Source organism: Terrapene carolina, unplaced genomic scaffold, assembly GCF_002925995.2.
Source record: "Terrapene carolina triunguis isolate 2854851 unplaced genomic scaffold, T_m_triunguis-2.0 Scaffold234, whole genome shotgun sequence".
NCBI lineage: Eukaryota > Metazoa > Chordata > Testudines > Emydidae > Terrapene > Terrapene triunguis.
Window position 1 is genome coordinate 3,881,621 of NW_020664585.1, and position 11,834 is coordinate 3,893,454.

At 43.1% G+C, this 11,834-nt stretch overlaps 1 protein-coding gene across 1 annotated transcript in view; it reads right to left on the reverse strand.

Annotated features, from left to right (window-relative positions):
* ACACB (acetyl-CoA carboxylase beta) overlaps positions 1–7,013 on the reverse strand; it is a 60,663-nt gene extending 53,650 nt beyond the window's left edge. The window contains exons 1-2 of the mRNA XM_029912616.1: positions 6,867–7,013; positions 6–655 (exon numbers count right to left, since the gene is read on the reverse strand). Of these exons, the coding sequence (XP_029768476.1) occupies positions 6–646 (641 nt within the window). The 5' untranslated portion in view covers positions 647–655; positions 6,867–7,013. The remainder of the gene's footprint in view (positions 1–5; positions 656–6,866) is intronic.
* Between the last annotated feature and the right edge of the window lie 4,821 nt (positions 7,014–11,834).

The following is an 11,834-nucleotide window of genomic DNA, read 5'->3' on the forward strand; positions in this document are numbered from 1 at the left end:
TTTACCTCATGGTTGTGGAAGAAGACGTTAGCGAAAAGGACTCAAAAGAGGAGGAGGAACCAACGCTCATCACGCTACTTCTGCTAGTGACTTTAAAGGATCCAGGTACCAGCTCATCATCAGACGAGTTATCTTCAAAAGAGCCCAGGACAAATTTTGCCATCGCTTGTTTTTTGAGCTGTACCTGAGTGCGTTCTATAAACTGCTCCTGCTTTTCCCTGGAGATGGACTTCTTTAGCTTCATCTGCTGCTTTGATGAAGGAAGCGGAACTTGAGATAAAGGCTCTGCTAAACTGTTTGCTGGAACATCTTGTGCCGGCTCTGACACGTCAGAGGAAGAAGGGATATTTGGAAGTTTGTGTTGCCAAAGCATACTTGCTGCTTGCTGAAAGGCATCCATGGACACTTGTCCAGAGGTCAGTGAGGTGTGACCAGGCTCTGTGGACTGGGGTGGTGTTACAGCCCTCTCCTGCAGTTGGCATGTTGATCCTTTTGAAGGTTTCTCTTTGTTTTCAGAGGCTGCTGGCGGCTCAGGACTAGGTCTCTCAGTCTCTGACTTTAGCTGGTTAACGGGCTGAGAATTTGCCATTTTGGTCAAAATAAACCATAGCAAAATCAGACAGGACAACAGGGCCAGCAGTAACATTCAGAAACCCTAAAAGATGAAGAGATGCATATGTATAAAAGTCACAATCTAGTTCAGTTAACACTAACAGGCAGCAGGTGGACTGGACTGACTCATTCTAACAGAGAAAGACTGGTTGGATTCCAAATGCTACCACAGGATCAAAACAACACTGTAAAACTTCTGTGGTCACAGCAGATGTCAAGACGACCAGTATGTATTGTCCCAGAGCACTAGGAACTGTATTACAACAATAAGGATTAGGAATCGGATCCCCCTTGCTCCAAAACCACAATTCTCTATTAGCTGTTTGTTAGTGGTGTATGTTAGATTAACGGAACGAAAGGCAGCCGCCAGCAGCCAGATCTTACAGACCTCCCTCCTATCCCCCCACTCCCGCCCACACAGATACTGTGAAAAATAAACAACAGAAGCATAATGCTGGTTAAGAGATCTTCAGGTACATTTCTAACACCAAAGAACATTCAGTACCGAAAGCAGCCAGCTACTTTATCTTTTACCCAACAAAATCCTTCTGACAAATCTCTTTGCTTGGTCCTTCATTCAGCACTGCAATGTACTTACAGGCAATAGCTAAACTGAAGACACTGTTACGGCACAAGCTATTTTTACTTCCTAAAAACAGAACTTTGGCAAGAGCTGACTGGTACTATGCAGTGAGCTTCCCTTAGATATGCCTAATAGGCTAATACAAGTCAACACCCTGGCTTTTTCCCACAGAAACGTGACAGTCTAATAAGTTTACGTGACTTATGAAAGTAGCAGACGTGCATTCACTTTGACATTAAATCCTAAGCCAACACCCCCAGTTTTGGGCTATTACGAAAGACCATCTACAAGGACTTTGGTGTAGCCACATTTAGAAAGGGACACCGTCATCCTGGATGGGAAAAATATAAAATCACATTTCTCCCTAAAAACTGGGCGCCCTCTAGTCACTAGCACCATCCAAGAACACTGGAACTGAAAGACGTTAGCAGAAAAATTATTTCTCTCTAGGTTTTTTTAAGCTTGTTCATTTTGTGTACTTGACAGAACGTTGTGCAAAGTCAATTTTCCCTGCAATGTCAGTTTCCTCTTAGCTGAAAAGATCCTTATAAACATCAGGGGAAGAGATCGTAACTTAAAAGAAAAATCCAGGTTATATTATATAAAGAGTATGTGTCTACCAGAAGTAGATTTTTTTTTTTAAAGTCAATTTAAAAAATGGCAAGGACCCAGGGATCCTTATAAGTGCACCACTGCTTCAGTCAATTTCCATCTCATTTGTAAAGTCCTCAGCCTGATTGCTCTACCCAGGCACAGAATGCAAGCACCAGGCTCCCATAGGATTGTGGTCTCCAAAGAGAAACACCATTTCAGAAGCGGCATTCCGGCCACCTTTTTTTTTTTTTTTTTTTTGCTTCGGCAGTTGTGCTCCTGGAGGCCTTTTTTGTTGTTGTTGTTGTTGCTTGGGGCAGCAAAAAACCTAGAGCCGGCCCCGGAAACACCCACCAAGATACAAAACCTTATCATAGGTCTAGCCCATCTGCGTGCAGACACAGACAACTGTGTGCACAAGACACATGGACAAGCGAGTTTCACGCCAACAGCATTTATTTATTACAATTCCCCCTGCTACAAATATCACATACCAAGGATTCAGGCTGGGATGGAAGGGGAGGAGGTAAACTGAATATCCACTTTTCTGAAAAGCAGTTACAGTAGAACCTCAGAGTTACGAACTGACCGGTCAACCACACACCTCATTAGGAACCAGAAGTATGCAATCAGGCAGCAGAGACTCCCTTCCCCCCCCCCCCCCAAAAAGAAGCAAATACAGTACAGTCTCTGTTAAACATAAATTACTAAAAAAAAGGGGGGGGGGTTAAAAAAAAGATTTGACAAGATAAGGAAATTATTTCTGTGCTTGTTTTATTTAAATTAAGATGGTTAAAAGCAGCATTTTTCTTCTGCATAATATAGCTTTGAAACTTTACTAAGTCAATGTTCAGTTGTAAATTTTTGAAAGGACAACCATAACATTTTGTTCAGAGTTACAAACATTTCAGAGTTAGGAACAATCTCCATTCCCAAGGTGTTCGTAACTCTCAGGTTCTCCTGTAATTCAAATAATTAAAAGACCAGGGGGAGTGGTGGGAAGGAGATCTCCCCCTCTCTTTTTAGAAGTTTTTCCCTTTCCTCCCCCTTCCCCGCTCCCTTTTCCTTGTTTACAATGTTTGTACTGTGTTTCTGCCTGTTCACCCTGCGTAGGATGATCCCCATGGCTCAGGAGTGGCCGGGAAAGACCTTCACAATTTAAGGACTTTAGGGAAAGGTCCCAGCAGGTCCACGTGCAGAATTTATCAGTATCTTTTGCAAGACCCTCATGACCTGGTATGAATAATCTGCTTCACATCTACAAATCCTACCTCAAGGGCCCCCACGAGGCAGCCTTGACTCCCAGCCTGTGATTCTCTATCACGAGACACGCAGAGGCTCCACAGGCCCTTGGGGTGATCGGAAAGGATGAAATGTGTCCTATTTTATGCAAATGATTCAGCCCTGCAGCTAGACTGCAAACTCTTTGGGGCAGACTGTCTCTTACTATGTTTTTGTACAGCTAGCCACACCTGTAATGATGTCACGGGACAATGGTCTCCCGCTGCTGTCTAATGTCAAAGACTTTATTACACTGAGTGTTGGGGCAAAGCTGATGTGGTTTATTTTTAAAACAGGACACACCGATCCTGTGAAAATATTCTTTGACAGCCAATGACTGGTGCCTGGTCCACCGTGCTGTCTGACAAGTTAGCACACTAGGAAGGAACACAGTGTCACATGGACATTACAGGGATGGGCTCAAAGCTCTCTAGTCCAGCAGGACGATTTATAGTAATTACCTATTAACAAGATCTGACCTGCAGGTTAGCATTGTTATTACTGTTACTATCTGTACTGTGGTAGCACCAGGATGCCCCAGGTGAGATCAGAGCCCATTGTGCTGAGCACTGTACAAACACATGGAGAGAGATGGTCCCTGCCCCAAAAAGTTCACAAACCAAAAAGACAAGACAGACAAAGGGTGGGAAAGAAACCAGGGGCCCAGAGAGATGAAGTGACTTGCCCAGGGTCATACAGCAAGTCAGTGGCAGCTATGGGAAAAGAAGTTGCAGGCCAGGCCCAGCCCCGATCCACTGGACCTTGCTGTTGCTCATCCTCGCAATTTTGCATTCACAGATGAGAAGGCAACAGACAAGTGTTAATCCTGGAAATGCTTATTTCAATAGAACAGCAAGGCTCCACACAGACCTCACCACACGAAGGGACTAAAATCTGTACGTTAAAGTGCTTATTGTCAGGTTATTCTGTTATGGAGTTTCTGGTAACATCCTCTAAAGCATTTGGTGTTGCCCCTGGAGGAGACCAGACTCCTGACTAGATGAACTACTGCTCTGATCTGGGCAAGTAGGTTTTCTGTAAAGGGTAATCAAATTAAAATGGAAAAATTCAGACACAAAACAAGGACCCTGCCAATCTCTGAAGGTTGCTGCCCCGGTCCGGGATCACTTTCACATACAATGCATGCAGACGACAGAATAAGGAATCACTGGATTTGTACCTCAAGACTAAGAAGTCCATTTCCTCATCCACATTAGGTAGGAAAAAGACCACAAAATACACCAGAACCCAGCTAGCTCATGGTACGGTCCCCCACGGTCTCTTCAATTCTCCTCCTAAACCTGCCTGGCTTGGTTTCCTGCCTGTACTGAACTGATACCCATCTCTTCCCATGCAAACACACTCTTCTCTGTCTGCTGACACTAAATCCAAAAGAATTAAACATAAGAACAAGACACATGGCACACAAGTACCACAAACAAAACCTCATGCCCTTATTTTATGTAAGCTTCATCCTTCATGTCCCCTTCCCTTTCCCCTGCTTTTTGATCCCTGCCCCCTGCTTGTCCCATGCCCAACTAAGGGCCCAATCCCATGAGGTGCTAAGCACCCTCAAACCCCACGGACGTCACTAAGGGAGGCAGGAGTTCAGCACCTCCCACGATGGAGCCGTCTTGAGGCGGGGTATCATCTCCAAAGTGCCAGGCCCACCAGAGGTGCTGCTGAAAAAGCAGCAGTTCCCATGTTGTTTTACTTTTCAAAACTGAGCAGAAACAAACAGGAGTGAGGTCTGGGAGAAACGCAGGCCCTGGTCCTGTCAACACATGGACACGTGCTCAACTCTACTCCAAGAGCTCTGAAGTGTAGGATTCCTCAGGGCACCATCCTGCCAACCCTCCCATTCAACGTGTGTATGGGGCGGGTAGGAGGCCTGGGGTGCAGTGTTGTCAGTAGGCTAATGACTCCCAGCTGTCTGTCTTGACCCCATCTGCAGGGGCACTGGAACAATTTAGATAGTGAAAGCCATTGAACAAAACTGTAACCCTACATGTGATGGGAGCCACACATTCAGTTGCTATTATTACTTTAAGCCACAGGTGCTGCCGCGTCCCCAGCACCTCTGCTTGTCTGACTTGGATGATGCAGTTCAGCACCTCAGCAAGCATCTACTTGAGACTGGGGCATGGATAAGGGCAAGCTGGCTGAAGCTCAACTCAGACAAGACGGAGTTGATGGTGGTGGGCTAGGGGAAGCAGCCAGAGGAGATGGCAGAGGTAATCTCAGTCCTTTGGACTGAGGGAGAGTGTCCATCATGAGTTACTAGGGTTCACAACTTTGGAGTGATTTTAGACCCCCACCTGCTGTTTGATGGCCATATCACAGCAGGAATCCAATCAGCTTTTTATCACCTGCATCTGGCTAGGAGGTTGTGACCTTTCCTTTTGGATACTGACCTTGCCACTGTCACCCATGCCTTTGTTACCTCAGGATTAGACTATTGCAATGCACTCTACATGGGGCTATGCAGCATCTGAATCATTTGGACAAGAAGTCAGTACAGAATACAGAGGTGTCTTACTGGGAACATGTGACACCCATGCTCCGGGATCAGCACTGGCTGCCCATCTGTCTCCAGATGGAGTTTAAGGTGTTGTTTATGACCTACAGAGCCCTAAATGGCATGGACAAACCTACCTGAGCGACCACCCCTCTCCCCAGGCCAGGTTGCCATAACTATGGTCTGCAGTGTTGCTGGAGCCATGTTGGTCCCGAGATACTAGAGAGACAAGGTGGGCGAGGTAATATCTTTTATTAGACCAGCTTCTGTTGGTGAGAGAGACAAGCTTTCGAGCTACACAGAACTCTTCTTCAGGGCTGGGAAAGGTACTCAGAGCGTCAAAGCTAAATACAAGGTGGAACAAATTGTTTTGCGTAAGTAGTTATAAGGGACCACTCACAGCTCTGGTTAGCAGGGGCACTTGAGCTGGATCTCTCTCATTCTAAAAGAGAAGGAGAAGTAGGTTGCCAGCTACCCTATGAGGGCTCCAGGAATCTGGAACTTCTCCCCTACTTGGTCCAATGTAGCCCAAATTTGGTGAGCTTCTGTGCATGCTGGCTAAAGCCACCTGTTGGTTGTTTTTTGGAGAGGGCAGAGGGCGTGCTGCTCCCCACAACAATGAAGGGGTGGAAAGGCATTTCTATACATGGTTGGCTAACCGAGTTCTTGCTGAAATCATTATTTTAATGGTGCTGGGATATTACTGGATTATTAATGATGTCTTACAGCACTTAGAGCCTTGGGGTCTTTTTATCTAAAGCTAAATAAATACCACGAGTAGTCTCATTATTTCAGTAGTAACAGTAAGCATGTGCACAAGCGTTTGCAGGATCTGGGCCTTAAGGGGCAGGAAACAAATGCACCCATTGTAACGGCTAGAAGAGAATTACAATCAACAGCTGGAAAACATACAAATGCAACATTTAGGGTGTCACTTTAAAAGTAAGCAGTTTTTATATTCAGACCTGAGCTTTCAAAACTCTAAATAGCATTTAAAACATTCAGTATTTGATCTTTAAACAGCTTTTGTAGGAGTTCAGAGTAACATAATCAGTAACATAAATAAGGTCATAATTTATACTGCTCAGTTTAGATCAAAGTAAGGAACATCCAGCCCCATTATCAGTTCTTCTTCATGGCCATAGGATTCCAAGCAGACAGATACAACCCCTACTGGCAAACAATTGCATTATTCCCCTGCACAGATCTGCTTCTATTTCCACATTAGCCATATTAATTTTTAATTAGCAATATTAGTTCCATTACAATTAAGCCACTTACCATCCTATCTGGTCTCTGGATCTTCACACATGCCCTTTGTTTCATGACCTCCACACTCTGCTTTCAGCATTACACAGCTCTTGAAGACTAAATATTTATTGTACCTTGTCAGGCTAGTGGACTAGAGGCTGAGCATCGGAGACTATTTGGCAGTGGTGACTGCGATGAACATAAATTTTAGATTATAGCCAATCCCTGGTGTACAAAAGAAGCTTATTAGCATTTAACAATTGAAGAGAGTTAATAATTCTCTGGTAAGAATGACAGACAACGTTTCAATATATATACTTAGGCACTCGCTATGTTTCCTAACACAAGTTTACCTTAATGGAGTCCCAATTTTCCATAGTTTGTTTGAAACTCAGAGCCATGCTAGATATAGAAGTATCTCCAGAACTAGAATGATCTGAAAACATGCAACAGAAAACCCAAATTGCTTTCATAATGCATGGCCCACACTGAACAGCCCGTCTAACCAAAGCCATATGCACAGAGAGGATTATTTCGGTAACCTTTCCATGGCTGCTGGTATTTCCAATCATCAGAGGCCTTAAGGGGTTAAAGACACCAAACGTCACCTGCATTCTTTGCTTGGTTTCACATTTCATGGAGTTTCCCTAAATTAAATTTCTCATCTTACTTATGACATTGATATTAAATAAAATCCCTTCAGTCGTTCTGCTTGGGAAACTTTTATCGAAGCCAAGTTTAAAAAAAAAAAAAAAAAAAGCCAACAATGACTCCACATCAAGCATGTGGAGAGCAGCTACAAGTTATTCTGTTGCATACCAAAACGGGATTAGATTTAGTGGGACAAAGGTCACTCAGTGATGCAAAATGAACAACTGTTTAATGCTGAGTTTGTTCAGCACAAACATTTTTTGTGTCAGCCTGCTATAAAATTATATAAAGAAATAAGAGGAGATTGATCCATTGTGGAAAGTTTTTAATTAAAAACACACACACAACTGTCCTGAAAATAAGTAAAACAGGCACTGTGTATAAAATCATTTGTAGCTATTCTATGGCAGAGTACAGCAGAATTAAAAGCTGAAGATATCTAATTCTTTTAATGATTAACATTTAATCAAAATGATAAGACCAAGACCTATGTTTTGGTCTTATTTTTGTGTGTGTATATGGGTCTATTTACTATTGCTCCAGGAGAAGTCAGATCATGTCATGAACTGATTTCAATTTGGATTCTGCATCTAGACACCTAGAGTTATTGGTAGGTGTAGCATGTTAAAAAAAACAACATACATGTAGAAGGGCCACTTCCAGTAAACAAAAGGAGTTTCTTTTGCATGGCTATTAACTCAAGATTTTTCTGCCTTCATTTACTTAGAGCCCCAACACTGTCCAAGCCAAGAGCTCCCATCCAATTTTTGTTTTATAGATTAATTTATTTCACAATAAAAATTTATTTTATCAAAGCCCATAGTTCTGGGGGAGAAATTAGTTGGTTACTAATTGTGCAAGGCTTCTACACAAATATATATGCTACAATTTATAAAGCTGAAGTAGGTTTCCTATTCTTGGTACCAGCCCCTTATTTGTGGTTCCCAGTTCCTGACCCAAAGGCCAAAATTATTTAAAAATACATCAATGTAGGATTAAATTTTTAGAAAATGTCACCAAATTAATGAATGTGATAAAAAAATTAATTACAGATTACTTATTAAATAATCAAATAAGGAGATGGGTTTTGACTGGCTGCTTGTGAGAAAATAAGTTTTGGATCACCCCAAGCGACACATCCCTGTGACTGACAGACTGTTCTGAAGGTGCCAGGACATGCCACTCGCCAACCCGAAGCTTCGTTCCTGTGCAACATGTCACACCCCCATCCCAATTCCATATTGGGCATAGAGTTTGAATAAGGCGCTGGGTTTAGACAGACTGGAGGTGATTAAACAGGTCTCAGGCCACCCAAAGCCACACTCCTCCTTGACCACCAGACTGTTCTGAAGGAGTTGGGACATGTTAACTCCCCCACTCGAACCTTCATTCTTGAGCAATATGCTGCCACATGTCACACCCCCATCCCAATCAGGCAAAGGAGGAGTGTTTTGACTGACCTACTGACTGTGACAAAAGGCGTCTCAGGTCATCCCAAGTGACATGTCTCCACAACCGCTGAATAAGTCCTTCCCCAAACCAAAACTGTGTTTCTGTGCAATCGTCTGCCAAATGGCACACCCCCACCCCACTTCCATTCTGAATAAGGAACCAGAGTTTGACAGTTGGACCATTCTGACCTAGCTGAGGCATGGAACTCCCTGACTTGAAACATTTTCTTTGTGAAAAACTGTAGCCCATGTGACGAGTCCTTCTCCCCCTCCAGATGCACAGATGCCCTTTAGCGGGGCAAAAGGAGCAGCGAACAGGAGAGGTTCAGAGGATGAAGCTGTGCATCCTATGCTTGCAGGGAGAGGGACTTAGCAAGTGTTACGTTGTTCCATCTGTTTGTTCTCCACAGAACGTCGTGTGGCTGGCTGTGCGCCCCTGAACTGGCCAGTGGAGTCAGGTTTGTTTGTGTCTCAATGAGAGCCTTGTGGCTGGGACCCTTCGAACAGAACCAGTGTTTGAAGTCTCTAAGTGGTTATCCCCTCCCTGTTTCCAAGGAAGGGAGCTGAGCAGTGAGACTTGTATAGAAGTCAATTGTCAGGTCAACAGGAGTGGCAGACAGGCTGTTCCTGTTGTAGGTATGGCTCTATACCAGAGGTAGCAACTAAATTTGTTAGTCTCTAAGGTGCCACAAGTACTCCTGTTCTTTTTGCGGATACAGACTAACACTAACATGGATGATGAAGGAACAACTGCTGCAACCTGCCTTGGATGTACTAAGTTCTCCTATCTGCTGGAAGACAGAATAGATTTCTAGCATAGAAAATGCAAGCTGGGGACCTTCCTGGAGAAGACGATGTGGTCTGGAAGCATGAGTTGCAACACTGTGCAGCGGCCGAGAAAACAAAGACTTGGACAACCAGATTTGGAAATCATGTTCACAGACACCACTTGGGAAGGGATCAGCTATAAGGGAATTGGTGAGAGTACAAACCAAAGAAGTGGACAGGTGATTTGAGACCAAGAGGGGAAAGAGAGCCAGGAAACATTCAACTCAACTAGAAGAATCACAGAATCATAGAAATGTCAGGATGGAAGGGACTACTGCATCCACTTCTGGTGTTCACATTTTAAAAAAGGATGTTGAAAAATTGGAGAGGGCACAGAAAAGAGTCACACAAATGGTTCGAGGGCTGGAGGAAATGCCTTACAGTGACAGATTTACAGAGGTCAATCTGTGTAGCTTATCAAAAAGAAGATTTGATTAAAGTGTGTAAGTATCTTCATGTGGACAAAAGAGCGGCACTAAAGGGCTTTTCATCTACCAGAGAAAGGCAGAACAAGAACCAATGGCTGGAAGCTGAAGCCAGACAAAGTCAAATGAGAAATTCGGCACAAAGCTTTAACAGTGAGGGTGATTAACCATTGAAACAGACTACCAAGAGAAGTGATGGATTCTTTGTCTCTTGATGTCTCCAAATCAAGAGTGAATGCCATTCTAGAAGAACAATGAGGAGTCCGGTGGCACCTTAAAGACAAACAGATTTATTTGGGCATAAACTTTCATGGGTAAAAAACTCCGCTTCTTCTCTTCTTTTGTGGGGGTTTTTACCCACGAAAGCTTATGCCCATATAAATCGGTTAGTCTTTGAGGTGCCACTGAACTCCTCGTTGTTTTTGTGGATACAGACTAACATGGCTACACCTCTGATACTTGGCATTCTAGAAAATATATTTTAGTCAAACATAAGCTGTTTTGAGCCAAGCAACAAGGGTAACTGGATGAAATTTGCTGGTGACATACAGGATGTCAGACTAGATGGTCCCCTCTGGCCTGAAAATCTCTCAGTCTATGAAACCCTGTTACTGGCCCTTTTGCACACACAACTTTGTCAAAGTTTACCTCTCCATGTAGAAGGTTTGTGCAGTAGTTGGTTGTGTACAGACCATAAAAACCTCCTTATGGAGAGGCAGACAGCACCACATTATGCAGCAATTCTGCAGAAATTTATGAAGAAACTTCCCTATCTGTGCAAAATAGGGCCTTAGCATGCAAATCCTTCAGAATGCTTAAATATAGGTGTCACCGGTGGTCAACACCAACAACTGCTCAGTTAATTTTTTTTATTATAATAAATGACAACTTCTTTGCTTATTTTATAATTTCATAGTCAAAGTAAACAAGTGCAATGGATCGCATCAACTGAGTACACGTCATTTTATTAGTGGTGATCCCTGCATCTCTCTCATTACACTCACAGTTCAGTCTGATCAGCGTAAGATTAAAAAATGTGCCCTTCAGCTGTCAGAGATTCTGTGCATGACAGCAAGTAAGCTGAAAAAAAACAAGACACGTTTTGGTGGAATCCCCTTAAAGCAGCGACCTGCCTCTTTTCAAATACCACTCACTGACTATTCAGACAAAAATGAAACGCCCCCAACCCCCCAAAAATCCTTCATCTGCCCTCTCTGTAGCTCTTTTTCATGCAACTTGAATATAATTAATATTTAAAATAATGTTTCAAATATTGCTTAGTTCAACAGAAGTCATCAAAATTATTTGCATAAATAATAGAGTTTATTAAAGCAAAGGTGTTGTCATTATAGGTACAAAGTTGTTGAGATAACATACAACAGCAGGAAGCATTTTGTATGTTTCCACATGCTTAATCAAATTGGGGGCTAGTATTTCTACGATGGAATTAAAAAGGAAAGGTGGTAATACTCTAGCCACCGAAAGAGTTCTCCAAATTCTGTTAAAGTGCACTAAGACACATTGGTGTTGTACAAATCTCAGAGCAATACTAAAGACACTAGCGGGTTCAGTAATTGTACTATATAAGAATAGGGTAGTATTCATTTAAGTAGTTTGTGAGCACTCTAGTGGTACTCACGGTT